Consider the following 26785-nt stretch of genomic DNA (forward strand, 5'->3'; position numbering starts at 1 on the left):
GACAAGTTGATGTGGATAAAACATTGCAATCGTTCTAAGTGTCAGTACAGAAGCTATTGAGATGGTCACATTGCCATATTTTCCAAGTGTTCAGCAGCACTCAATAATTTTTGTAAGTCACTTGAGCATACTCAGTTGATGCGGACGCACTCAATACGTCTGTCAAAATTTTCTCACATCATCATTTGCTGCTGTTTTGTCTCTGGACTAGATTGGCTATTCGAAAGAATGTTCTGCCTCCCTTCTATTTAAGAGTTATCAGTTCAGCACTTGGCTCACTATAGTCCTGGTTGTTGTTTCCCCTGAGGATGCCACAAGGCGAAACATGTCAGGGTGGGTATAAATTAGATTTTAATAGGGTTTTGGTGGTGCTGATTTACTAATCTCTACATGGGCTTTTGGAAGCTGGCCATCAAGACCCATGTTTTAGGGTGGGGTCACACGAGCATGTTTTCGCGCGTACATAGGTGTGTACCTACGTACGAGCAAAACCACGCGTGTATGCAGCTGCATGCTTGTTTTCGATGGAGCCGTGGCTGCTGCCGGCGGCTCCATTGAAAACAATGCTCTGCCAGCCCCCTGCATTCTTTTTCAGGGAAGGGCTTTACATATAAGCCCTTCCCTGAAAAAGAAACATTTTAGTGGAAAAAAAAAACAAAAAAAAAAACTTACCTCTCCGCTGCTGCCATGACCCCCGCGGGGATGAAGAATGCGGCAGATGTTTCCTTCACCCCCGCTAGTTAAAATAATCCCCTGCTGCTACATCTGCCACATCTGTGGCAGATGCAGCAGAGGAATTCTTCAATTCTCAGCCGCAGCTGTCACACATGACAGCTGCAGTAGAGAATCCTGCTGCCGGCATTCCCGTCAATGGCTTTTCAAGGAAGGGCTTCATAAGCTCCTCCCTGAAAATCCATTTAAAATAGTGTACAAAAAAAAAAAATCACCTGCCAGGGCTCAGCCACGACTTCTGCCGCTGTCCTCGGTTCTGTAGCTCTGATTGTGATTGGCTGAGCACTTCAGCCAATAACAATCAGAGCTACCAGCAGGCGGGCATTTTAAATCCCAGACTGCTGATAGCTCAGCAGTGCTTCCGAGCCGGGGACAGCGGCAGAAGTCGCCACTGAGCCCCGGCAGCCGTCAATGGCTTTTCAGGGAAGGGAAGGGCTTCATGGCAATATGGTAATTCTGTTTAGCCGATGCAAACTTGCATAGTAAGAAAGCACAATGTCTTGAGATGAAACTGTGCCCGCTCCCACCTCCACCACAAAAGATTTAGGGCTCCTTCACACTGGCGAGGGTGATATCGGGCAATGATTCACGGCCCAATATCGCACTTGCCACCATGTGAAAGCCCCGTGGATGCAAAGAGTTTTCACTTTGTTTGGGGAGCTTGCTCTTACTAACTTCTCTCACTTTCCCTACACTTCTACCTTTCTCATCCTTCCTAGTGCTGGCTTCTCAGCATACCAGTGCAATAAAAAGCATATACTTCAGATGCGTGGCCCCTCATATTAGTTTAATTATGCAGTATATTAATTATGGCTACGTTCTAATTGGGAGCCAAATGCAGCTGATGAGCCTTGCTTTTATGACTCTTATGGCTCCTTATAAAACAAGCACCAAGAAATCAGTGAGACAGTCCAGCATTCCCAGCAGTGTTCCAGAATGCCTTATATATGACATTATATGTGCCATCAATTAGAGATCACCCCTGCCTGATAGGATTCTCCTGTGTTGAGATTGGCAAAGGAAATAATATATATTGGCATGGTTGCCAATTGGCAGCTGAGATGTAAATTCCAATTAGTAAAGTACAGAAACAATTCAGCACTGCAGGGGAGAGAATATGCTGTAGTATTAGGACACTGTGTCTGGTACACTTGGGCACTTCTGTAGCAGTAAGTGCTCTGTAGGCACTTCGATGGGACTATTTTCTTGTGACTGCTACAGTATATTTGGCACAATTATTTCTGTAATTATGTGTGGTAGGCACACTGATATGAGTGACTATACTGTAAGTGGATCAATTGAAACAATTCAGAGGCATTGCTAGGTATAGACACTGGAAGAATAGATCTGAACAGAGAACAGGGTTGGTTTTGGTTGTAAAGTCAGGGTAATAAAGGGTGGGACTCGGGTTCTGTTCTTACATCTGAAAAAATTGCATGTTCTTCTATGCTACCATGATTGAACTTCTTGAATGGATTGAGATTACTGTGGCTCCTAAAGCGTTTTTAGCTGGAAACCCTTCTTATACAAAATGCATAATGTTGTGCAAGGCAGGCTTCCAAGGTCCAGCAGAAGATAGCCCCATTTGGAAGTGGCTTTGGAGACAATCACTTCTTATTAGGGTCCATTTCTCATGAAATGACTCACAATTCGATCTTATTGATGATATATCCTGTTTGTAGAATGATAACAGCAAAGCATACAATGCAATTACAAGTGGACATGTACATATTTTATATAGATAAAGGTGGACCTCAGAATCTTTGCCTATAGTGTTCCCAAGGAACCCCGATCTGATACTGACAACATGTACAGAATGAAATAGCATTAAGTACTGCAAAGTATGTGAAAACCAGAATAGCCAAGGTAAAAAGTTGGGAGAATTTCACGTATTTCAACATTCATTTTATTGTAACTAGCAAGCAGAGGCATCGTCCATACTGACGTTAAGGAGCAGCTCAAAGCTGGAAGTGGGTGGAATTATCTAAGTTAGTTAAAGTTTTAATAAACCAGAAGAAGAAGAATTCTAATACGGGGTTTCGTGTCAATAAAAACAATTATTGCTTTCTCTTGGTCTTTTTATTAATCCACTTCATGTAGTCTTTAGTAAGACGGGTGTAGACATCAGCGCCACTTGAAGTCCCACACAACATGGGTCCAAAAGAAATGATACCTTTTAGGAAGCCTCCGCAAATTAATGGTCCTCCGATATCACCCTACAAAATAGAGATTTAGCTCCGTTAAACTCCTCCATCTCCAGAAACATCTACAATAAAGTTACAAATTGTGCATGCCATTTAGAAACTCTTCAAAAGAATGAATTTTCACTAAAGACAGCCATCTTGTACTATTCATTTACAGTTTGTTGGTCGCTCACTTTCAACCAGCATAAAAATAATTGCTTGATCACTGAGTTCTCACTGAAAGACGCTCCCCTGTTGTATCTGGTTAAAACTTGCGTAAGGGTATCGCATCGGTCATTTATAGTTTACTAGTTTGGTTATAGATAGTGTCACAGCACGACACCAGAGACAGGGAAGCAGGTGCAGAATGGAGTTGTAATGTCAGCCTGGCACATGTGATAGTGGCGCTGATGCATATGTCCTGTCATTCGGCACCTGACGCAGACTTGTCCAAATCCACCTGATAGTATGTGCTTTGATTGGTCGGCGTGGAGATGTTGTCCGCAGCCGGCCAATCAGCCAACGTTATAGCATTTATATTCCAGCCCCTCCTCTCAGAGAGCAGCAGTTATTTCTCTGTGTTGGTGAAGTTCTGGTCTGGTCGACATCCTCATAGTGTTAATATTTAGTTATATAAGTCCCTGATGTTAATACTTATTATTGTGGTGTTACATCTGCTTGCTATATTGTTTTGACTTTTGCTATTAATATCTGTTTATTTTCATCCCCTTTTCCATCTGAGGACAGTTTAGGAAGTCCATCTAGGGTTCCGGAAGTGAGGCCACTCTCATCGGGGAAATCACCCCTCTTTAGGCAGGGTTTTTTCATTTTAGTACATTAAGATGAAATTTCCCTTTCCCCCCTTGTTTAGTTTCATTTTAGATGTTTTGGTCCCTGACTTATTATAGAGTGTATATCTGTTGTTTTTGGACAACTGTTACATCCAATCCAGACGAGGTGTTTTTGACGTCCAGCTCGGTCGTAACAGATGGGCTACCGTATAAACTGTAGATAATGCACACAATGTATTGTAAGTAATTATATCACACTAGCTTACCCGTCGCGCGTTGCTGCGAAGACAGACATACATGCATTCGTTTTTATATAAAGATGACATCAGGAAGTGAGAGGATTAGATTCCTTACATAAAATTTGGACGCTAATTCTTTTGCGCATAGAATTTATTAAGCAAGTTGTGACCCATTAGCTTTTTCTATTTATGACATAATGAATGCTTGTGCCAAATTTCAAGTTTCTATGACATTGGGAAGTGAGAAAATTAGATTTTGTACGTACAATTTGGAAGCTAATTCTTTGGTGCATAGAATTGAAAAATCGAGTAGGGACCCATTAGCTTTTCCTATTTATGACAATCAATGCTCATGCCAAATTTCAAGTTTCTATGACATTGGGAAGTGAGAAAATTAGATTCTGTACAAAAAATTTGGACGCTAATTCTTTGGCGCTTAGAATTGAATAATTGAGTTGGGACCCTTGAACTTTTCCTATTTATGACATAATCAATGCTCGTGCTAAATTTCAAGTTTCTATGACATCGGGAAGTAAGAGAATTAGATTCCGTACGTAAAATTTGGACGCTAATTCTTTGGCACTTAGAATTGAATATTGGAGTTGGGACCCTTGAACTTTTCCTATTTATGACATAATCAATGCTCGTGCCAAATTTCAAGTTTCTATGACATTGGGAAGTGAGAAAATTAGATTCCGTATGAAAAATTTGGACGCTAATTCTTTGGCGCTTAGAATTAAATAATCGAGTTGGGACCCATTAACTTTTTCTATTTATGACAGAATCAATGCTCGTGCCAAATTTCAAGTTTCTATGACATTGAAAAGTGAGAGAATTAGATTCCGTACGTAAAATTTGGACGCTAATTCTTTTGCGCTAGAATTGAATAATCGAGTTGGGACCCATTAGCTTTTCCTAGTTATGACATAATCAATGCTCGTGCCAAATTTCATGTTTCTATGCTTTCGGGAAGAAGAGAATTAGTGGCAATGATGGAAATCAAACGATCTACGTGGGGGGGTCGTAACTGTTGACGACGCTCGCACGCGCGCCATTTATCATAGCATAGTTGTACTATGCCTATAATCTTCCTAGGAGTGTACCCAACAACTTCCCAAAGTTTCATGGCGATCGGATGAATGGTGTAGTAGCGCATAAAGAACAGACAGACAGACACACAGACAGACATACATTCAATTTTATATATATTGATTAGGATGGTGTTTCAAGAAACCCCTTCAAGTGATTTATTTTTGGGATGTTCTTTTAGAGGACACACCTGTGACATTTACTAACATGACCTAGTGAATTTTTATTAGGACTGTTTATTTAGGTTATGTCTTATAATTGTCTCACAGCTGGTACACAGTAAGTGCAGTCCTTATTCCAGGATATTATCAGATCCCACAACCAGTGGTATAGCTAACTTGGCCTTCGCTATTAAAGCTCGGACCCCTATGCTTGAAAGACTCGCAGTCAGATGAATTAATGTAACCCAGATGACATCTGGAACCATTTGAGGTTGCCTACTGTGCTGAAGACTTCAATCGCCAAAGCTAAAATCATTTTATAGTTCTATATGTGGATATGCGAGTGAGGGGGACTTGAAATTTTACAAAAGATTTAATAGATTAACCCTTTCCAATCCACTGTCTGACGTCTTCCTACATTCTGATTGAAGCTTGTACAGCTCCAATGTCAGAAGACATCCAACAGGGTATTCTTACCGTCTATTACCAGCCACTCCACTGTCAGAGCCTCTCTGGCGCACACACACACACTGACTTTGGCCAGCAGATGGCACCGCTGTATAACAGCAAAAAGAGAAAGCCTTTTAGTGAACCCTGAATCCAAAATTGGATTGGAAAGGGTTAAGATTGGAATTAACACAAATGATTAACCCATACCCATATACTGTAAATCAGACACTTACATCACAGAAACCCCTTACAGAATTTTTCTCGCTGGTGCACATCATGTCCTTTGTAATCTTCACGCTTGCTTTCCACTGCGAGGCACATGTCTTCCAATCTATGACGGTCACTCTAGCCTCCATCAGCTTATCAGCAGTATTGGGTTTCTTGTTGTCCGCTCTGCCCCATCCAGCGATGGTACAGACACTACCAGGCTTAACTGCACGAAATGTCTCAGGAAAACTAACAGTGTTGACGGCTTTAGTTACATTCGCTTTACCTGACAACTGAATTTAGACATACCTGTAGATGGTTATTGTGATGATACAGTATATAACCATTTGTGGATTGAAACACTACACAGAATAGTTACCTTCAAAAGCTGGAGGTTATGAATGTGTTTCCCTTTATTAAATTTCTCATGGGAGATTGTTTTTGAAACTTTGAATTGCTGTCTTTGCTTGTCTTTAAGATTCTTGATAGAGTGAAGCCCAAGATCAACAGTTGTCGTCTTATCTCTAAACACAGTAGTTGGGATTGAAATGTTAAAACATTTCATAAGATATCTGAATATTCTTATACAATCCATCAATAGATGTTTAAAGAAAATGGCATATTAAAAGCTGATTTTTACTAATTATATATTTTTGACGTTAACTTTTTATGCGAGCATCTACATAAAATCTTGAAATATTACAGTTTTTACATTGGCTACTAGAGGGCACCCAATCAGCTGACACTTCTTGTTTTCTGCACATCATTTGTCAGTTTTGCTGTGTAGACTAGGACAGAATTAGCAGAGGATGGGCAAGATCATGACAAGATATGTATTATACTGCTAAAGTTATGGATAACTACACAGGTGAGGCTGTGTATATATCTCCCATACTGCTTCCTGATCTCTGGGGAAGGATGCACTTCATCACTTCCTGAAGACTAGAAGTCTGTTGATTTATTTACATGAAATAAAGACATCCACTTAAATATGTATTGAGCATAGGAAAGAGCTATATCAGGTGTGCAGCGATAGCAGCCACATAAGACATCAGTAATAGAAATATTATAATAAATGGTAGGTGAGGGCACTATTACAGATTTAACATCAGGGCCCATTCCTCTGTATTTCTCTTGCTTGTATAGCGCCAACATGTTCAGCAGTCAGGGTACAGATTAACATTTACTGGTAAATTATACTTGACAAGATCGGCCCTCTATAAAAATATATAGAATTTTACCTTTTAGAAGGTTGAGAGTGAACTATTGACATTAACCATTCAAGGGTGTAACCAGACCCTCATTAATTTCAACGAGAGCCATGCCTGCAGTAACAAGTGCCGGCCACTACACAGAAGTTACGTAGAGGCTTCCGCACCGACCTCTGTGTATTTGCAGCGCTGACAGCATGCACCCACTCAGCTGATCGGTCGGGGTCCCAAGCGATGGACCATGGCCGATCAACTATTGATGACCTATCCTTATGATAGGTCATCAATAGTATTTACCTGGAAACCCCCTTTAAGATAGGTCATCAATAGCTGATAGGCGAGGACTCTGCCGATTAGCTGCTCACCGGGCTGCTGATTCAGTGTATGGAGCAGAATGCAGACAACTCCATACATGGTGTAGTGGCCTGGCTTGGTGTTTCAGGCACAGCTCACATTACAGTGAATGGAAGCTTTGCCTGCATTACCACATGGGATCACTGCGCAGTGTACGGAGTGAGCTGCTTCCTGCTCTATACAGGTGACAGTGGACTGGCAAACAACAGATCAAGAGGGGTCTTAGGGGGCAGATTTGGAAGCTGTCTCAGTTAGGTCATCAATTATTTAAAGCTGGAAAACCCCTTTATACAACCTGAGTCTTTTCCTCTGGAGGTCTATAGTGTTTGCAGCCGCTATGAAGGTCTGCAATACACATTCTAATGTAAAGTGCAAATGAGATTTTTGAAAATCTCATTCATTTACATCAAAAATTTAGAGGTTGTATTTTTTCCACAACACAAAAATCATATCTGTGAATTTCATGATTTGCAGTCTAGTGTACAGTAGCTATACAGGTGCAGCCAAGTTTAACTTGACTTTTTAAATGTATTTAATGGCTTCTTCCCATCAGCATTGGAGGTTGCATTCAGAACTAGATAGTGTAGCATGCTACTCTATTTTGTCCTGTAAAGTGACAGAAGCCCTCCGGTAAACTGAATGGACTCCATTACAGTCAATGAGGTCCATTTGGTGCTGTTTGGTTTCATCATTTGGCGGTTCCGTTTGGCACAACTTGCCATTTTCCTTCTCTATTGCTTTGTATGCAATAGTTTGTTTACCCTTTCAATTTGCTTTACAATGGCTTTTGTTGTGTTAGGATAGCAATACGCTTTAGTTATTTAAGGTATTTTGTCACAGTTTATCCCAGTTTAACATGTCTATATCTGTAGGCCGATGTGCCTAAACGTCAGTAGCAAGGTGACAAGGTGTTAATATTTTCTAGAGTCTGATGACTTTTTGAGGTTAATATGATAACTGTAGGGTTCAGCTTGTTTTCTTCACACCTACAGCAGGAAAGTTCACACTTACAAGTTGTGATGTTTCAAATTTATTTAACACATTTATCTGTATGTTTCAGATGGGCTCATCTATCACTGTTCTGCTATACATCAGTAGTAAAAAGAACTTACTGATCTGGATACCATTTTAGAATTTCAAAGGGTGATAGTATGAGCCCAAAGAAACTGGTTCAGATAATGACCAGAGGAAATACTAAAAGAAACATGTGCTTCAGCATTCATACACATTTAAAATCTGCATAAAATTGCACAACTGTTGGTTGCTTATACTGACCTCATAAGCATGCATGGGTCTCTGATGAAAACATGTGGGCCCATCCGTCATGTCTAGGTAAGTCTTATTGAATGGGTTCCTAACTCTTAAGATGTCTATCATAGTAACATAGTATGTTAGGCTGAATAAAGACAATGCCCATGTAGTTCAGCGTGTTTAAACCCCACCCTTGTTGGTCCAGAGGAAGGTAAAAAAAATACAACGAGCCAATTTAGCTCATTTGGAGGAAAAAAAAATTCCTTCCTGACACCATAATGGCAGCCAGAGTAATCCCTGGATCAACATTTGAGATCAACAACCCTGCTGGTCACCTAATGTCTATATCCTGTAATATCGTAGCGCCCTAGAAAGACATCTAGTCCCCTCTTAAACGTCTTACAGTAAAGAACCCCCTTCTATGTTGGTGATGAAACCTGCTTTCTTCTAGACGTAGCGGATGCCCTCTTGTTACCGTCACAGTGCTGAGTATGCACAGTTCATGGGAGAGATCCTTGTATTGTCCCCTAATGTATTTATACATAGTTATTTGGTCGCCCCTTAGCCGTATTTTTTCTAGGTTGAATAATCCCAGTTATGATAGCCTCTCTGGGTATTCCAGTCCTCTCATTCTGTTTATTAATTTAGTTGCCCTTCTTTGAACCCCCTCAAGCACTGCTACATCTTTCCTGAGCACCGGTGTCCAGAACTGTACACAGTATTCCATATGAGTCCTGACAAGTGCCACGTATAGTGGAAGAATAATGTTCTCGTTCCTCGCCCCTATACCTCTTTTAATACAACCCAAGACTTTATTTGCTTTTTCAGCAGCTGACTGGCATTGGTTACTCCAGTTAAATCTACAGTCCACTAATACCCCCAGGTCTTTTTCCATATCCCTTTTCCCTAGCAGTACCCCATTTAGTGTATATTGGTGACATCCGTTTCTCCTGCCCATGTGCATAACCTTACATTTATCAACATTGAACTTCATTTGCCATTTTTCTACCCAAGCCCCCAGTGAAATGAATGGGAAAGCTGGCTGTATATTATCACTGAACAACCAGGGAAAGATGGGTGAATAAGGTACACCAATGCAATGCATACAGAGACAAAGTCAGCACTTCCAACAAAAAAATTAAATTTGAAGGTGCAAGTAAGCCATAGCTGTGCCAATAACAGCAACAAAAACAGAAGCTTCATCGCTCACACACATTGAATATCTGCATAAAATTTCACAAGCCATGGCTTATGTTCACCTTTAAATTTAATTTGTTGGAAGCGCTGAATTTGTTTTTTGCATTTGTGTAGTTGTTGCTGCCTACACTTTTGTTGTGTACGCTATTCACCCATCTGTCCCAGGTAGTTCAGTAACAGTATATAGCCAGGTATCCAGCTTTCCCATTCAATTGGAGCTTTTTATCCAAAGAGAGATGTCTATAGAGTTAGGAACCCATCCAGTAAGGTTCGCCTGGATGTGGCGGATGGACCCACATATCTTGATCACAATATGCGCTAAGAACTGTGCATTTTTAATGCGGTTATTATAAACAACAATTTTATGCAGATATTACATGTGTATGAATGCTGAAGTGTGCGTTACTGTATTTGTTACAGCCATAGCTTATGTGCACCTTCACATTTAATGTATTTGTTGGAAATGCTGACTGCATTTTGTTGCGAGGAGAATACTAAGAAAAGCCTTATTAACAAAAATTTTGCTTGAAACAGTGTGTTCCAGAACCCAGACTGGTTTGTTCCTATCAGGCACAACAGATTGATTTCTTTGATCATTGTGCGAGGAACCTGAGGCAGCAGCTTTAGGCTCTTAAGTTCATACTCTCGAATTCTACAGTAAAACAAACCTAAAGGGTTTGTGGTCTTATCCACGGTAACAGCTTGCATCTAGATTATGACAAAGGCTATAAGGGAACTGCCACGTCCATGCGGCACACAAGCAGCCCGCTCAGCACGGACGCAGGGTGACGTTCACAACCACTGCAGTTGACAATACCATGCACTGTAGAACAGTGCGCACCACGCTATGCTGAACAGTAACACCACTCCAGGGAGAAGGAAGCCTGGCTTCCTTCAGCAGGGGGCTGAAGGATTCCTGCTTAGAAGCAAAGTAATCGCCTCGATAGAGGTGGCCCCATAGTATTCTTCTTGGGCCCTGATTGTCCCTATAGAGACCCTTCGAGAGACAAATTGAACAGCAAAGCAAAACAGAAATGAAAACAGAAATATGACTGAAAAGTAAACTGCAGCAACTTATCTGGACGTAGAGGTACACCCAATCTCCACTACTTCTCTATGGGGCTGAATAAGCAGCATAGAGCAATGGGAGGGGTGAGAATATAAAGCTAATCCACACCTGAGGACTGGCAGAGCAATTAGAGAAGCACACCTCCAACCTTCTGCCAGGCATGACTAATCCAGCATGCATCCATGCAGCAAAGAGAAACAGCACCCAGCAGTCTCTGCATATGGTGCATTAACCCTTGTCCTGCATAACAAGGCGACAGGTTTTGGCCTGAATCGAGGCCACCATGCCACGACGCTGTCGAGACCAACAAGCCGCTCCAGGAACTAAATCTCCTCGACAGAAAAGTATACTGATCATACTCAAAGAGTGGTCATAAATGGTTGCACATCCAAGTGGAAGAATGTATCAAGTGGTGTACCACAAGGCTCTGTCCTAGGCCCAGTGTTGTTCAACACTGTTTTATAAAAGATCTGCTGGAGAGAATTAATGGGAAACTGATCAAATTTACCAACACCACAAAGCTAGGAGGGATAGCTAACACTAGGGAAGAGAGAGAGTATTCAAAAAGGTCTAGAAAAGCTTGAAAAGTGGGCAGCGACTAACAGAATTGTATTTAAGAGGGAGAAATGCAAAGCTCTACATCTGGGCAAGAAAAATCTGCATACACAAAGGGAGGAATTGGGCTAAGCAGCAGCACATGTGAAAAAGACTTGGGTATACTAATAGATCATAGACTGAACATGAGTCAACAATGTGATGCAGCAGCCAAAAAGGCAAACACAATTCTGGGATGTATTAAGAAGAGCATAGAGTCTAGATCACATGAGGTAATTATCCCCCTCTACTCTTCCATAGTCAGACCTCATCTGGAATACTGTGTCTAGTTCTGAGCACCCCACTTTAAAAAAGACAGACAAACTAGAGCAAGTTTAGAGAAAAGTTACTAAGATGGTAAGCGGTCTGCAAATCATATCCTTTGAAGAACAGGAAAGGATCTGGGAATGTTTTGTTTGCAAAAAAGAAGGCTGAGAGGAGACTTAATAGCTGTCTACAAATATCTGAAGGGCTGTCACAGTGCAGAGGGATCAGCCCTGTTCTCATTATTACAAGGAAAGACTAGAAGCAACGGGATGAAACTGAAAGGGAGGAGACACAAATTAGATAGTAGAAAAAACTTTCTGACAGTGAAGGTGACTAATGAGTGGAACAGGTTACCACAGGAGGTGGTGAGTTCTCCTTCAATGGAAGTGTTCAAACAAGGGCTAGACAAATATCTGTCTGGGATGATTTAGTGAATCCTGTACTGAGCAGGGAGTTGGACCTGATGACCCTGGAGGTCCCTTCCAACTCTACCATTCTATGAAGTCTGGTCTAAATCAGGGGTCTTCTTCTCAGAGGTTCCACTGTATATACATCATAGATATTTGTGCAGACAGACATTTATGCACTACCAGGAATCTAATACATAGAGGAAAGTTACTCACACGACACAGTCTGCAGATGTTAATACCCAGTCAGACTTAATTAATGCTCCTCCACAAAACGTTTTTCCAGGGGTTCTCACTAATGCCATATACGGAGTTGAGCGAGCTTCCTTACCTCCAACAATATCTGCAGAGTCACCTGCAGGTCAGACGAATATGGAAATTATTAAATAATTAAACCAAAAACTGGTGATCAGTTGTCCTCACTACATACGATGTAGCTGAAGTCATTGTCCTCCTTCTGTTACATTGCACCACGGTATTTCAATATGGTTCTTATTTTGAATCCCAATATTCTCAGTGCTGGATTATGGCAAGAAAAAGGGACTTTTCCATCATGCTGCTTCTTTTAGGAAATGTGTGAGCGCAGCTAGCCCTCCTAACATGTGTAGCCCCACTATTTGAGCACTCTATTGGCTGTACTACTTAGGCTATGTAGGCCATGTTCACTGTATAGTTGGATTTTACAGGTTCTCTACGATAGTTATTCGGTCACTATTTGCTGGTATTATTTAGTCCTTACATGTTGGCATTTTAGGCATTGCACAGAGGTATTATTAAGGCATGATATAATCTCTATCATTTGCGCATTGTTTTACGCTGTCTTCTATCCACTGTAGGGCGGTATGTACTGTATGTACTGAATGGTATGCCACAATAGTAATAGAAACATTTTATGGTGGCTTAGGTGAAAGACTAAAGCCTGGTTTAAACACAACGATTATTGCTCAAAAAATCTTTTGAGCGATTTTTGAGCAATAATCGTTGTGTGCTTTTTGCAGTGCAAGGTGATCGCTCAAATGTTGAGTGATCACCTTGCGCTCCGAGTGGGGGATGCTTGTCTTCTGCATCCAGCTGTTCTCTGCTCGGAGCGCTCGGCTGTTAAATAGCCGAGCGCTCCGAGTGGGGGATGAAGAACACAGCTGGACCACTGTGTTCTTCATAACCAACCTGTCTTCAGGTAGCGGGATACAGCTGAAACAATAGTATCAGCTGTATCCTGCAGTGAATTCCTAACAACTGATCGCTGATCTTTCAGCATGCTGAAAGAGAAAGGTGTTCTGCTTTTTGATTAGCCAAGCTACTCATGTGAGCAGCACTGGCCAATTAAAGTGCAAATGTAGTACATCGGTAGTCTAACACTACTAATGCACTGTGTGGACAGGAGATTGTGATGGCCTTTTTAGCAACCAAAAATAGTGCTAAAAACTGATGGATCAGAGAGACAATGGCACAGAAAGCCAAGAGCAGATAGTATAACGTTCACCTCCGACCCTGGGCAGAATTTTGTCTATGGTTCAAAGGGTCACTTTAATATCAGCTGCAACCCATTATTGGTTCATCTCTAATAATGTGTGTCTAAATACAGTGTTTAGGGGAAGGATACAGAACATAGAGGAGCTGCTTTGTATGAACTAAGTGGGTTCAGTGTTTTAGCAAGGGTGCTTAACACATGGCCTCCCTAGCAGCAGAGCAATATTGGTGGTGAGGGTCAACAGGATGCCCTTTCAGTTGCTGCTTTATGTGCAAAGATATTGTCATGTGGTTCTAACAAGCATTTGGCATTGCTTATGGATTTGAGGGTGCATCTGTCTGTCTATCTCAAGTCTATATATCTGTCTGGCATCTATCTATCTATCTATCTATCTATCTCATGTCTGTCTATCTCAAGTCTATATATCTGTCTGGCATCTATCTATCTCTATCTCTCTCATGTCTGTCTATCTAGTCATCTTATCTAATCTTATCTTATGAAGAAGAATTGGTAAAAGTAATATGTAAGATACTTACAATTAATGTCCTGCAGAATGATTGCTAGAAATAACAGATTCCAAAGAGCAAGCATGGTCCTGAAGTCTTGATACCTTGCAGAGACCTGCACCAGATGCAGAGACCTCTCAATATTAGAATACAGTTGTTTGCTGAGTTGTGGTTTCGGTGAAGCCAGAGCTTCTGCTCATCACATAGGATGGTAGCACTTCACATGCTGGTTTCGCACAGGAAACTACATTTATGTTGCCAGTTTATGTTTCATTACAACTATGAACGTGATGAGTTGCACTAGTTTAAGTCTCTAGGTTGTATTGGTGGCAGTATGCTTATATTATAGAAGTCTATTGTGCCAGAATATTCTGGAGACTTCTATTTAAAGAGGAGACCTGCATAGTAGGGTTCCCTCTCCCCAATTTCATTTGTAGTTTTGTGATGGCCGTGTGTAAGGGGGTCAGTCCTTACAGGTTTTAAGACAGCACATATGACCCAGTGACTCAGACCCCAATTGAGGATGGTGCAGACAAATGACACAGACAGTTTTTGTACAGGTCCAAATAAGAGTGCTATTTCTCCATTTTACAGTATGTCTGCTATACCCCTATAATTTCAGTCCAGTTTAAAGCAGGAGTTCCCACAGCATGTTTTTGGCGTGGGTTCTGATGCAACTTCTATACCAAACTGGTGGCATTTCAGCATTGCATTGGATGCTATGGATCTGTGCCATGGAAAAAAGAAATTACATGTCAATTCAGTTGAATGGGGCTAAATCTGCATGTGAATATGCATGGAGATCTGCAATAGAATTCCAAGGCACAGTCTTGGATTTTTGCCGCTGATTTTAAAGTCCCATCTGTGTCAAAAAAATCCGTTGTGGATCTTACACTGTTAAAGCATGGTGAGGGTAGGCCAGATTGGCCGTTCTGCAGCCAATACCCCCTTACCAGAAATAATGAACCGACAACCATATTTCGGATAAATTGGCCACAGCGGCCATTTATTAATATAACAATAACAACATACATACATTTTTATCAAGAAAAATTTACCACAGTGGGGGGGGGGGGGGGGGGGGGAAACCTTGGAACCACAAAATCTGGCCCTTAATTACTTCCGGATGGGATTCAACGTACCTTGTCCACAACCATAGCGCCGATTCGTGGACACCGCTAGCAGCCCTGAAGGGACTAAAATATAACACAAGGCTGGGAGGGATAACCGCCCCCTTCCCCCCAATTAGCCAAATCCATAGCACCAGACATTAAAACCAATAACCAGAGGGGGGAGTAGTAAGCGGTGAGGCAGTACCCACCAACTTCCCCCCAAACCAATTTAAAACCGACTCCAAGGACCCCCCCACCCGCCAGAGCCAGCACGGCTTGAACCTAAGCCTGCGCCGCATCCACCAATTACTGTGCCCATTCGAGATACCCCTTTGAACTGCCAGGGACCACATGTCAATCCCGATTTCGTTGAGGTGTATCCCATCAGACCGCCAATAATTTCCTACCCCTTTCTCTAAGTCCATGTGCCTAACGCTAATTCCCCCATTCCTAGCAACAAAGGCCGAGACATTTCTAAGTTTAATGCGTGCCTTAATTAACCTCTCCAACGACCAAGTCATCCTCCAAGTTTTCCTGGGTATGATCTCTGACCATACTATCACTATATTTGGAAACAGACACCGGACCCTCAAAAAAATTGTATTGAATATCCCACCACAACTCGCGGGCAGGACGGCTCCCCAGGTCATTTTCTCCCACATGCAGTACCAGCACATCAGGACTCCTATCCCGGGCCGCACAATCACCAACCTCCTGTAACACCTGCCTCCACAACATTCCCCGCCTACCTATCCACCAGAGAAAAGCCACAACCTTGCTAAATCATAGTTTCCGACCGTTTGGCCGCACTCGAGCCCTCTCTGCTGCCCAATAAACATATGAATGGCCCAAGAGCCATACCAAGGCAAGGGAAAGGAGGCCTGTGTAAAACAAAATAAACATTGTCAAAACCCAAATTATTATTATTTTTTAAATATATATAACAATACCAGCCACATAATCTACTACCTACTAGCCTTTGTAACTTCGGGCTGAACATACACCTTATATCGATTGGACTCCCATCTACCAATTCTTTCAACGTCCTCAAGACCCATCCCCCTACCTATCGCTTCTCCGGTGGATATCGCCGGACAACTACTTTAAAATCAAGAAAATGAATGACTGAGGAATGGGACTGATATGTGAATGAGAGATTAAAGTCATTAGTAGAGATGAGCGCTCAGATAAAGCAGTTACTTGAGCGAGCATCACTCTTCTCGAGTAACTGCTTACTAGTCCGAGCAGGCTCGGGGGAAAGGGGGGGGGGGTAGCTGGGGGAGAGAGAGAAAGATCTCTCTCACTCCCTGCCGCCTGCCGCTCACCCCCGCCCCCCGAGCCTGTTCGGACTAGTAAGCAGTTAATCGAGAAGAGCGATGCTCGCTCGAGTAACTGCTTTATCCAAGCGTGCTTTCTCATCTCTAGTCATTAGTATTAATATATACTCCACAAACACTGGTATGGCAGGTACAGATCCCCCCAAATAATGAGACACTCATCTATATACCTGCCACTATATACCATCATGAAAGGGATTACCTGTATCCACAATATATAACTCTTCTGAGTAAGCCTTGTCAAAATTTGCCAGAGATAGTAAGTATTTAGCTCCCATTGGCACATCTTTGGTCTGAATATAGAACACTGGTGGAAATTGAAAGTGTTACACTCAGACAAAGTTGCACAAAATGTATGACTCTAGGATCAAAGTCTCTCCATATTGGATAATTAAAAATTGGAAGCAGCCTGTATATTAGCATGCAAATAATGGGGCCCTTGCTTTCATTTATAGGTCGTAAAGTGTGTTATGTAAAGTCCTTTTTTGTCCATAGATTGTCAGTGACCAGGATCGTAGTGTTTGAACTCCAAACACCCAATTTCTGACTTTGAGAGAGGTTGGTTAATTGGCATGTTCACAATGGGGCATCATATCTCCCGAAGGAGCGTCCATGGTGCAATATCAGTACAGAGAGCGATTACTCAGTGGACACAGGAAGGCTGCAGTACTCAAAGACCTGCAGAGGTCCACCGAGAGGGACAACGTCACATGAAGACCGCCAAATTCTGTAGCTAGCAGTTGCTGATTGATGGGATACTGCAGCACAGATCTGAGTAGTGGTTGGAGTCAGAGTCATCCCACCAACAACTGTAAATCAATTGCTTGAGGCTGGATTCTCCAACCACCATGCAGTGTATTATGTTAACCCAATTTCACTGCCAGCAACAACTAACCTGGACAACCCCTTTATTTAATAGATGGCTGGAGCATTGCACAGAGCAAGCACTTGTACCTTTTGTGTCGCCCCTAGCTCTTCATAGTCTTCTTCGTCATAGACTGTAAGCTCTTGTCAGCAGGGCCCTCTCCTGTATTGTTTAACTTGTTTATTAGTTTTATACTGTATGTAATGTTTAACTTTGTCTGCTCTTGTTCCCTCTGATTTATAACGTGCTGCGGAATGTGTTGGCGCAATGTAAAGATTAAGGCGGGCTGCACACGACCAGGTCGGATTCTGCATGCAGGATCCTGCAACGGAATCCGACCCTGGCCGGTGACCCCGCATACCTGTCCTGAGTTTTCTTTATTCTGTACTGTGGATGTCCCGGCCATCACTTCGGGGCACATGCACAGTACAGATTATGCTGTGCTGTTGCTAGGTGATGACGCGGATCCCGCTGCCTTTCACCAATGATGATTGCGGAAGGGTTGCAGGTCGGACGGCTTCCATTGACTTCAATGCAAGCCGTCCATATGGAATCCGCCTAGAAACAGAGCATGCTGCTACTTTTGCAATTGATTTCCGCTTGTGGGCAGAAAAAACACTTTTGCAGCGCCTGATCGAGACGCACCACAGTGGGGGATACCATGGGGATCGAAAGATGGATGTAATGGGTGGCTCTGCAATCTCTTCTGACAATGGCAGCAAAGGTGTCCTACTAAAATCACCGCTGCAGGGGATCAGTATATATCTATTCTATTCACAGACTGAAATCCTAAAATAAAATATAACTTATTTAATTTTATTATAAAATCCTACAAGGAAAGGTGAAGGCTTCATAAAAGAAAACTGAATATGTGTTCAGATGATGTATTTACTTATACGTTTCTTCTCAAGCAGTCACACAGGTATAGTAGTGGTGGACTGCTATAGTTGTCACAATAGTGATATTCTGGTAACTATGATCCTTGTTGTCCCATGTAGTATCAGACAATATAGAAGGAATCCATATCGATTCCGTTATACATCAAGCTCTTGTTTGTCAGGCTCAACGTGTTTCCTCGCTTACGCGATTCATCAGGAGCAAAAGTATCATACAGATAGAAACCGATAATTGTCAAGGATTGTACACAATTATTTATGCCCAACAACAGCATAAATTTAAATTAAGCGGATTGAGTGTATAGAAATAAATTACAAGCGTTTCATACTTCCTCAATGAAATTTGAGTGAATAGCGCTATGTAATGTAGAAATCATCTGATCATCTATACAATTGATGAAATGCAAATGGGATACACATCCGCAGGCAATCTTTCATCAGTTGGATATGATCTGCCAGTGCCGAGATCACGGCTATGAAGGGTCCCAGAACACAATGTGTCTGAACGAGAAGAAAGTTGACAACTTCCTAACCTCACTTTCTGACCCTAATATCTGAAGGTTTACGTTCCCTCTTAAACCCAGGGGTAACAGCAAATAAACCTAGCCTATTATCCCTATCTATGCTCAGGCAACAACACTAATCGCTGGAAGCCTGGCTACAGAGAGTAGTAAGTAAACCAAAACCAAAAAATGTCAGATAAATCTGGCAGCAGCTCCAGCCTTGGTGGTAGGCTGGAGGCATCTGAGGTGTAGTCAGACAAATGTTCACTTATAAAGCCCCACCGGGACACGCCACTCAGTAGGTGTGTACCTCTTAGCCAATGAGCTGTTGTTATCCTTCATTGACAGCTGAATGGTAGTGCTGCCTGTGTTGCATAAAAAATCCATATTAAGGAGTCCCTGGTTGAATCCCTCATTGCTACTCCGGTTAGTCTCTTGTTACCGATCGCCTTATCAGGCCACCGATCTTACACGAACCTACTTAATCCCGCTGCGTACATACTTCCGGGGTCACATGAGTGTTATCATGTGACCAGCAGCGTCATGGCTCGTCATAAGGGTCGTGTGCCCGATACTCCTCCCTTGACTTTTTGAGATGTATGAGTGAGGAGGGAGCGGATACAAACGGACCCGCCCATTTTTTTTTTGTGTGTCTCAAAGGATTGCTACTTATGCGGGTAGGTTGTGGGCAGGGCGCCGTTGCGAATAGTTCCGCCCACTTACGATCAGCTATGTAACCATGTCATCTACTTGGGAGCTGCAAAAACCGCAGACATCCCGATCTTATGATGTAACCCAGAGTGACCTTGCAATAAACTATGAGAGGGTGCATAAACAATACTTATTATACTGATGTCGTTTATCTGATATGCAGTGCAGAGGTGCCCATTGAGCATAGAGGGTTGGCTAACTATAGCCTGTGGACTGCACACCTAAGGCAGGTGACACGTAAAAGGCATGCATAATAATAAATGATATCGGTATAATAAGTATTGTTTATGCACCGTCTCATAGTTTATTGCAAGGTCACTCTGGGTTACATCATAAGATCGGGATGTCTGCGGTTTTTGCAGCTCCCAAGTAGATGACATGGTTACATAGCTGATCATAAGTGGGCGGAGCTATTCGCAACGGCGCCCTGCCCACAACCTACCCGCATAAGCAGCAATCCTTTGAGGCACAAAAAAAAAAAAGGGGCGGGTCCGTTTGTATCCGCTCCCTCCTCACTCATACATCTCAAAAAGTCAAGGGAGGAGTATCGGGCACACGCCCCTTATGACGAGCCATGACGCTGCTGGTCACATGATAACACTCACGTGACCCCGGAAGTATGTACGCAGCGGGATTAAGTAGGTTCGTGTAAGATCGGTGGCCTGATAAGGCGATCGGTAACAAGAGACTAACCGGAGTAGCAATGAGGGATTCAACCTGGGACTCCTTAATATGGATTTTTTAATGCAACACAGGCAGCACTACCATTCAGATGTCAATGAAGGATAACAACAGCTCATTGGCTAAGAGGTGCACACCTACTGAGGGGCGTGTCCCGGTGGGGCTTTATAAGTGAACATTTGTCTGACTACACCTCAGATGCCTCCAGCCTACCACCAAGGCTGGAGCTGCTGTCAGATTTATCTGACATTTTTGGTTTTGGTTTACTTACTACTCTCTGTAGCCAGGCTTCCAGCGATTAGTGTTGTTGCCTGAGCATAGATAGGGATAATAGGCTAGGTTTATTTGCTGTTACCCCTGGGTTTAAGAGGGAACGTAAACCTTCAGATATTAGGGTCAGAAAGTGAGGTTAGGAAGTTGTCAACTTTCATCTCGTTCAGACATTGTGTTCTGGGACCCTTCATAGCCGTGATCTCGGCACTGGCAGATCATATCCAACTGATGAAAGATTGCCTGCGGATGTGTATCCCATTTGCATTTCATCAATTGTATAGATGATCAGATGATTTCTACATTACATAGCGCTATTCACTCAAATTTTATTGAGGAAGTATGAAACGCTTGTAATTTATTTCTATACACTCAATCCGCTTAATTTAAATTTATGCTGCAATTGGGCATAAATAATTGAGTGTACGATCCTTGACAATTATCAGTTTCTATCTGTATGATACTTTTGCTCCTGATGAATCGCGTAAGCGAGGAAACACGTTGAGCCTGACAGACGAGAGCTTGATGTATAACGGAATCGATATGGATTCCTTCTATATTGTCTGATACTACATGGGACAACAAGGATCATAGTTACCAGAATATCACTATTGTGACAACTATAGCAGTCCACCACTACTATACCTGTGTGACTGCTTGAGAAGAAACGTATAAGTAAATACATCATCTGAACACATATTCAGTTTTCTTTTATGAAGCCTTCACCTTTCCTTGTAGGATTTTATAATAAAATTAAATAAGTTATATTTTATTTTAGGATTTCAGTCTGTGAAAGGTGTCCTACTCGGTCGCAGCACAGTGGCACACAATACACATAAATTTCTTAGTGAGATGAGCGGTGGTTTGTCACGTGATGCCAGCACTTCATCCGGGACTGCGGTAGTCCATGGCGGAAATAACTTGACACGAGTCCTAGTAGCTGTTTGGTTTAGCAAACCGGAAGTCCACAGTTTACTTCACCTTTAAATGTAGTTGATACACGGTACAATTAACAGTGGCAGTCTCGCAAGTTAATAGCAGAGCAAACCGTTATGCAGTACAGTTGATTTACTTAGAAAGATAGTTTTCTTTTCAACGCTCTCTCTCTCTATTTCAACTTTGAAGGTTACCCAATATGAATTCCCACAGGCCTAGTTATCTGTTGGGCTTACTGGAAGTAGACGATGCAGATGTTGAAATTACAGTTAAGATGGCCGCTTTACTATCCTTAGGTTTGGTTTTACTCCTCCTCACTGCTGGAAAGACTAGAGAGCTGGTGTATCCTGGTTTCACTTAAGAAAACGCATGTTTTAGCTGCTCGCACTGCAGACCTACTTCCTGCACGTCCTTGTAAGGGGCTCACCTTGGTGGTGGCTATAGATGCAGGTGTTACCATGCAGGGCGGCACGGGGTCCCGCGGTCGGCGCGCGTCGCTCCGCCGGCCTGGAGCCCTGTGTCGGGGTTACCCCAGCGGCTTGGGGCGGCCGGTGGGCGGTGGCGTGGGCGTGTCCGCCCATAGGGTGCCGCCCGCACTCCTCCGTCCTTCTTTTACAGCAGTGGGTGGAGTTGCCTCCTCCCACTCTTCACCCCTGGGCGGAGCCTTGTGGTTCAAAGACTGGCAGTGAATTGAGCTCACTGCCAGTTATTGGTTCTGCTTGCACCTAGCCAGTCTGTCTGCAGTTACCCTCAGCCAGTCCCTAGTTGCCGGTCAGCTCCTTCTGGTTCCCTATTGCTCTGTCTGGTTCTTGTTGGTTCTGTTAGCCTCTAGTCTAGTCTGTCTCAGTCAGCACTAGTTGCTATTCAGTATCCTTCCAGTTTGCCTGTGAGCTCCATCTCCAGCCTTACCTCTGCATTGTAAGTTCTATTGGTCTGTTCAACCTGCCTCTTCTGTCGGCACTCTGTCTCCTGTTAGTAGTTCCATCTAGGTAGTCGCCAGGTCCCTAGCCAGAGCAGGGACCGCCGCCCAGTTGTCCGCCTGGGGTTAGCCAGGACCGTGGTAAGTAGGCAGGGACAGTGGGGTGCGGGAAGTTCAGGGCACCCCACCTGGCGCTCGGGGGGCAGAGTGCCGTAACATAATAACTGGCCCTTAAAATACTGTTTTTCTTTCCATGGCGGCGATCAGCGCCCTTGCAAACCAGCTGCAAGACCTGGTGCCGGTGATCCGGGATTTATCAGCTCGCATGGTGGCCCAGGAGCAGTGGGCGTTGACGCAGGGGCGGGACGCCTCAACCAGTCCCGAACCCAACTGCCCTCTTCCCGAGGTGTTCTCTGGGGAGAGGAACAAGTTTTTAGTTTTTCAACAGGTGTGTCGCCTGTTTTTTCGGATGCGTCCCCGTTCTTCCGGCTCGGAGGCCCAGAGGGTCGGGCTTATAATGTCCCTACTGCGGGCCTTTTCCATTCCCGAGGGTTCCCCCTCCCTGCAGTCGGTGGACACCTTTTTTCAGGAACTCGGGGGTATCTTCGATGAACCGGACCGAGTGTGGTTGGCGGTTTCGTGGTTGCTGGCGCTGCATCAGGGGTCGCTTTGTGTGGAGGATTATTGCTCCAATTTCAGACGCCATGCGGGTGATACTGCATGGAACGATAGCGCCCTGAAAGACGTTTTTCTGCAAGGCCTCTCGGACGCGGTCAAAGAACTGTTGATCTTCCATCCCGTTCCCGGGTCCTTAAAGGAGGCTATGGAGCTAGCGGTGAAGGCAGATAGGAGGCTCAGGGCTGGGAAGCAAGATAGACCGACCCGTAGAGTCAGGGAGGTCGTTTGTCCTGTTCCCTCCTCTTCCGTACAAGTCTCTGTTCCCGAGCCTATGAAACTGGACCCGCTGGACCCCAAGGAGCGACGCCGGATTCGTTTATTGCTTCATTTCTGCCTCTACTGCGGGAAAGCTGGACATCGGGTGATAACCTGCCCCCTGAGGCCTCAGCGTCCACAGTCTGAATCGGCAGAAAGACTCCAAGTCCTAGGCGATTGCAGGGAGGATCGCCTAGGACCACAGGTACGTCCTAGACTTCTGGTACCCTGCCAGGTTAGATTCTGGAACTTCTCCCGCCCAGGGCAGGCATTTATTGATTCCGGAGCAGCCGGTAAGATGGCTGAATTTGTGGCGCTGAAGACGCCAATTCGTTTTGCTAGCATTGATGCTACCCCTCTTGCTTCGGGCTTGGTACGATGGAGGACCCCCGTGTTACAACTCACGGTGGGGGGTCGCCACTTGGAAGATCTATCATTCCTGGTGATGGAGAAAATGTCGGTAGACATGGTACTAGGGATGCCGTGGCTGGCGTTGCACAACCCCCAATTCGATTGGGCCACTGGGGAGCTGACCCAGTGGGGACCGTCCTGCCATAGCCACCTTGCTCCCCTTCCTCTCTGCTCAGTTGATACCGCACTCAGTCCCCGAGGTCTGACTTCCCTTCACACCCCGTCTGCCTGTCCTGCTGCCGATGTCGCCACAGATGCACTGCAGGGGGGATGGAAGGAAGTGCAAAAGAGGCTAGAAGTGGTGGGGTCTCGTATACAGTTGTATAGTGGGAAGAGTCTGTCTGTATCTGAGCTGTACGGGGTGGGACAGAAGGGGTACCGGTCCTCTGCAAATCGCAAAAGGAGGGTTCGCAGGGGGTTCCATAAGTCGTTATCGAAACCTGTTGTCCCTTCGGTTCCAGTTTGCCTGTGAGCTCCATCTCCAGCCTTACCTCTGCATTGTAAGTTCTGTTGGTCTGTTCCACCTGCCTCTTCTGTCGGCACTCTGTCTCCCGTTAGTAGTTCCATCTAGGTAGTCGCCAGGTCCCTAGCCAGAGCAGGGACCGCCGCCCAGTTGTCCGCCTGGGGTTAGCCAGGGCCGTGGCAAGTAGGCAGGGACAGTGGGGTGCGGGAAGTTCAGGGCACCCCACCTGGCGCTCGGGGGGCAGAGTGCCGTAACAGCAGGAAAACCTGAACTATATGCATAGTTCCCTGATGTACTGTAAACTACAATTCCCAGCATTCCTAGAGAGCGTGAACTGAGCATGCTCAGAGGACATTTTCTTTTTGTGCTGTTCTAAGCAGTTTTTGAGAGTGGTGTTCTGCAGGGCTGTGCTGAGCTCGGGCTGCTGGAGATAGAAACTTCCCATGAGGAGCAAGTGACCAGATCTTCAGCACACTCAGAAAGCTAGACAAGCCTGACAAGAGATATAAAGACTGGAGATGTATGATACAGAGTGCTGGACAGTGCTAAGATTTGCAAGGGGAAAAGGAGCTTAACCCTTCGTTCACTGTGGCGCAACAGAGGCACCTACCTGCATTAACCTAGGTGCTGAAGCAAGTGCTAACTTCAGAATTCACTGCCTGATCATTTTGGGAACTTCTGGTGAGGACATCACACTTCTGAGATGAGAAAGGGGTACCCCTAGCTGTAAATTTGACTGTGCTAGCACTCTCATCGTCGGTGGACACACGTGGTGGTTTTCTTGAACTTTCTTACTACACAAACATCACGTCACTAGTAGTATTCAGTACAATACTACTGCACCTATCTGGACAGTAAGGGGAGAGGGGGCTCCTGCCAGATCGTAATAGTGCCTTTGCCAAGAGGGGGGTTATTTGCACTGTGTATGGGTTATGTGTTATATCTGCACTGTGTATGGGTTATGTGTTATATTTGTAGTTACATTGCCTTTGCTAACTTCTTCTAAACTGAATTTCTTGCAGTCTATAAAAATCCCAGATTTATTACAACCTGTGTGCTTTGCCTCCATTTGCTGCGCTGTATCTGAGCCCTTGTCGCACCCTACCTGCAATCGTACATTTGGCATAGTCGGCAGAATACAGCTTCAGTGATGGAGGTGAGTGGTAGTGATGCAGCACCCACACCCTCTGTTGGTGGAACCCCTGCAAGGGTTCTCCCAATGAACACCCTATTTAGCCATCTTGTCAAATTTGATGGACAAAACATCATACTGGCAGACTGGGCAGAGAGACTGCAAAGTACTATACGGATGTATGACGTGGGCCCTGAATTGCAGACACAGTTGGCCCTGACTTCTCTGGAAGGGGACGCTAGGAGGACAGTAATCCTGCGTCCGGAAACTGACCGGAAAACCCTTAACCAAATTGTCCAGATATTAGAAGATGTTTATGGAGAAACTGCCAGTTCTGGAAGCTTACGAACCAAATTCTTTACACGAGTTCAGCTGGAGAGTGAAAATATTCCTCAATATGCAAATGTACTACAGGAGATATTGACTAGCATTCAGAAGAGGGAGGGCCCTGGCCTTGATGTTGTAGGGCCCGTAGATCAGATACTGCGGGATCAGTTTATCATTGGACTGCGTAATATTCCTTTTGAGTCAGATCTTACGAGAACGGACCCTAGTTGATCCCTCCTTGAAGTTTCATAAGCTGCTATCAGAAGCCATAGCCAGGAATAAAGATGATAGTTTTGGTCCCTATGCTATACGGACCCAAGTCCTTGAACCCCCTCACACTACAGAGAAAGAAAAGATCTTAGAAAGAAAGGTCCAGGAATTGCAAAACACTATAGATGCTATGGTAGAGGAAATGAAACAAGCCCGAGCAACAATGGAGGGACAACAACGTACCAGAAGACCCTCTTATGATAGGCCTCGTTATCCTCTTGGCTCATCTTCAGCAGGGAGAGACTCTTATTTTCCACCTCCCCATAATACCGACCGATGGGCAGAACGGGAAGCTGTGCAGTGCTGGCGATGTAGGAGAAGAGGCCATTTAGCACGAGACTGTCGAAGCACAGAGGTCCATCATCCAGAGAGGCTGTTAAACTATCATCTCCCACAGTAAGGGAGCATACTGTAGGAGAGGAGGGAAGAGAACCCCCCAACCAATGCTCCGAACATCTGGTTGCCGAATGCCCAACGCTTCGCGTAAAATTTAAGGGGCAGGAGGTTGACTGCCTCGTGGACACGGGTTCACAAGTGACAACCATGCCAAAAGCCTTCTTTAATCGATACTTCCAATTGCTGATTCGACATGAAGGGGGACGTAATGACAAAACAGAAAATAACATTAGCCCCGGTGGACAACAGATTCTGGACCTTAGCTGTAACCAAGGAAAAAGAAAGAACGCCGACGCCCCAATGGAATAGCCGAGTTATATTGGAACAGATGGGAGCTGATTTAACCGCTTTTAGTGCTGAACAGATTCAAGCAATTGAAGAGGTGTTATGGCAATACCAAGCTGCCTTCGTCCGCCATGCTGATGATTTTGGGTGCACAGATGT

At 44.1% G+C, this 26785-nt stretch overlaps 1 protein-coding gene across 1 annotated transcript; it reads right to left on the reverse strand.

Moving 5' to 3' along the window:
- Positions 1–2627: 2627 nt before the first annotated feature.
- Positions 2628–14388, reverse strand: LOC136626903 (granzyme A-like). Its single transcript, XM_066601856.1, has 5 exons — positions 14210–14388; positions 12419–12557; positions 6232–6376; positions 5879–6145; positions 2628–2948 (listed from the first exon to the last, which is right to left on the reverse strand). The coding sequence occupies exons 1-5, from the start codon at positions 14262–14264 to the stop codon at positions 2790–2792; spliced, it is 765 nt and encodes a 254-aa protein (XP_066457953.1). The 5' UTR covers positions 14265–14388; the 3' UTR covers positions 2628–2789.
- Between the last annotated feature and the right edge of the window lie 12397 nt (positions 14389–26785).

The sequence above is a fragment of the Eleutherodactylus coqui genome, chromosome 5 (assembly GCF_035609145.1).
Source record: "Eleutherodactylus coqui strain aEleCoq1 chromosome 5, aEleCoq1.hap1, whole genome shotgun sequence".
NCBI classification, from domain to species: Eukaryota; Metazoa; Chordata; class Amphibia; order Anura; family Eleutherodactylidae; genus Eleutherodactylus; species Eleutherodactylus coqui.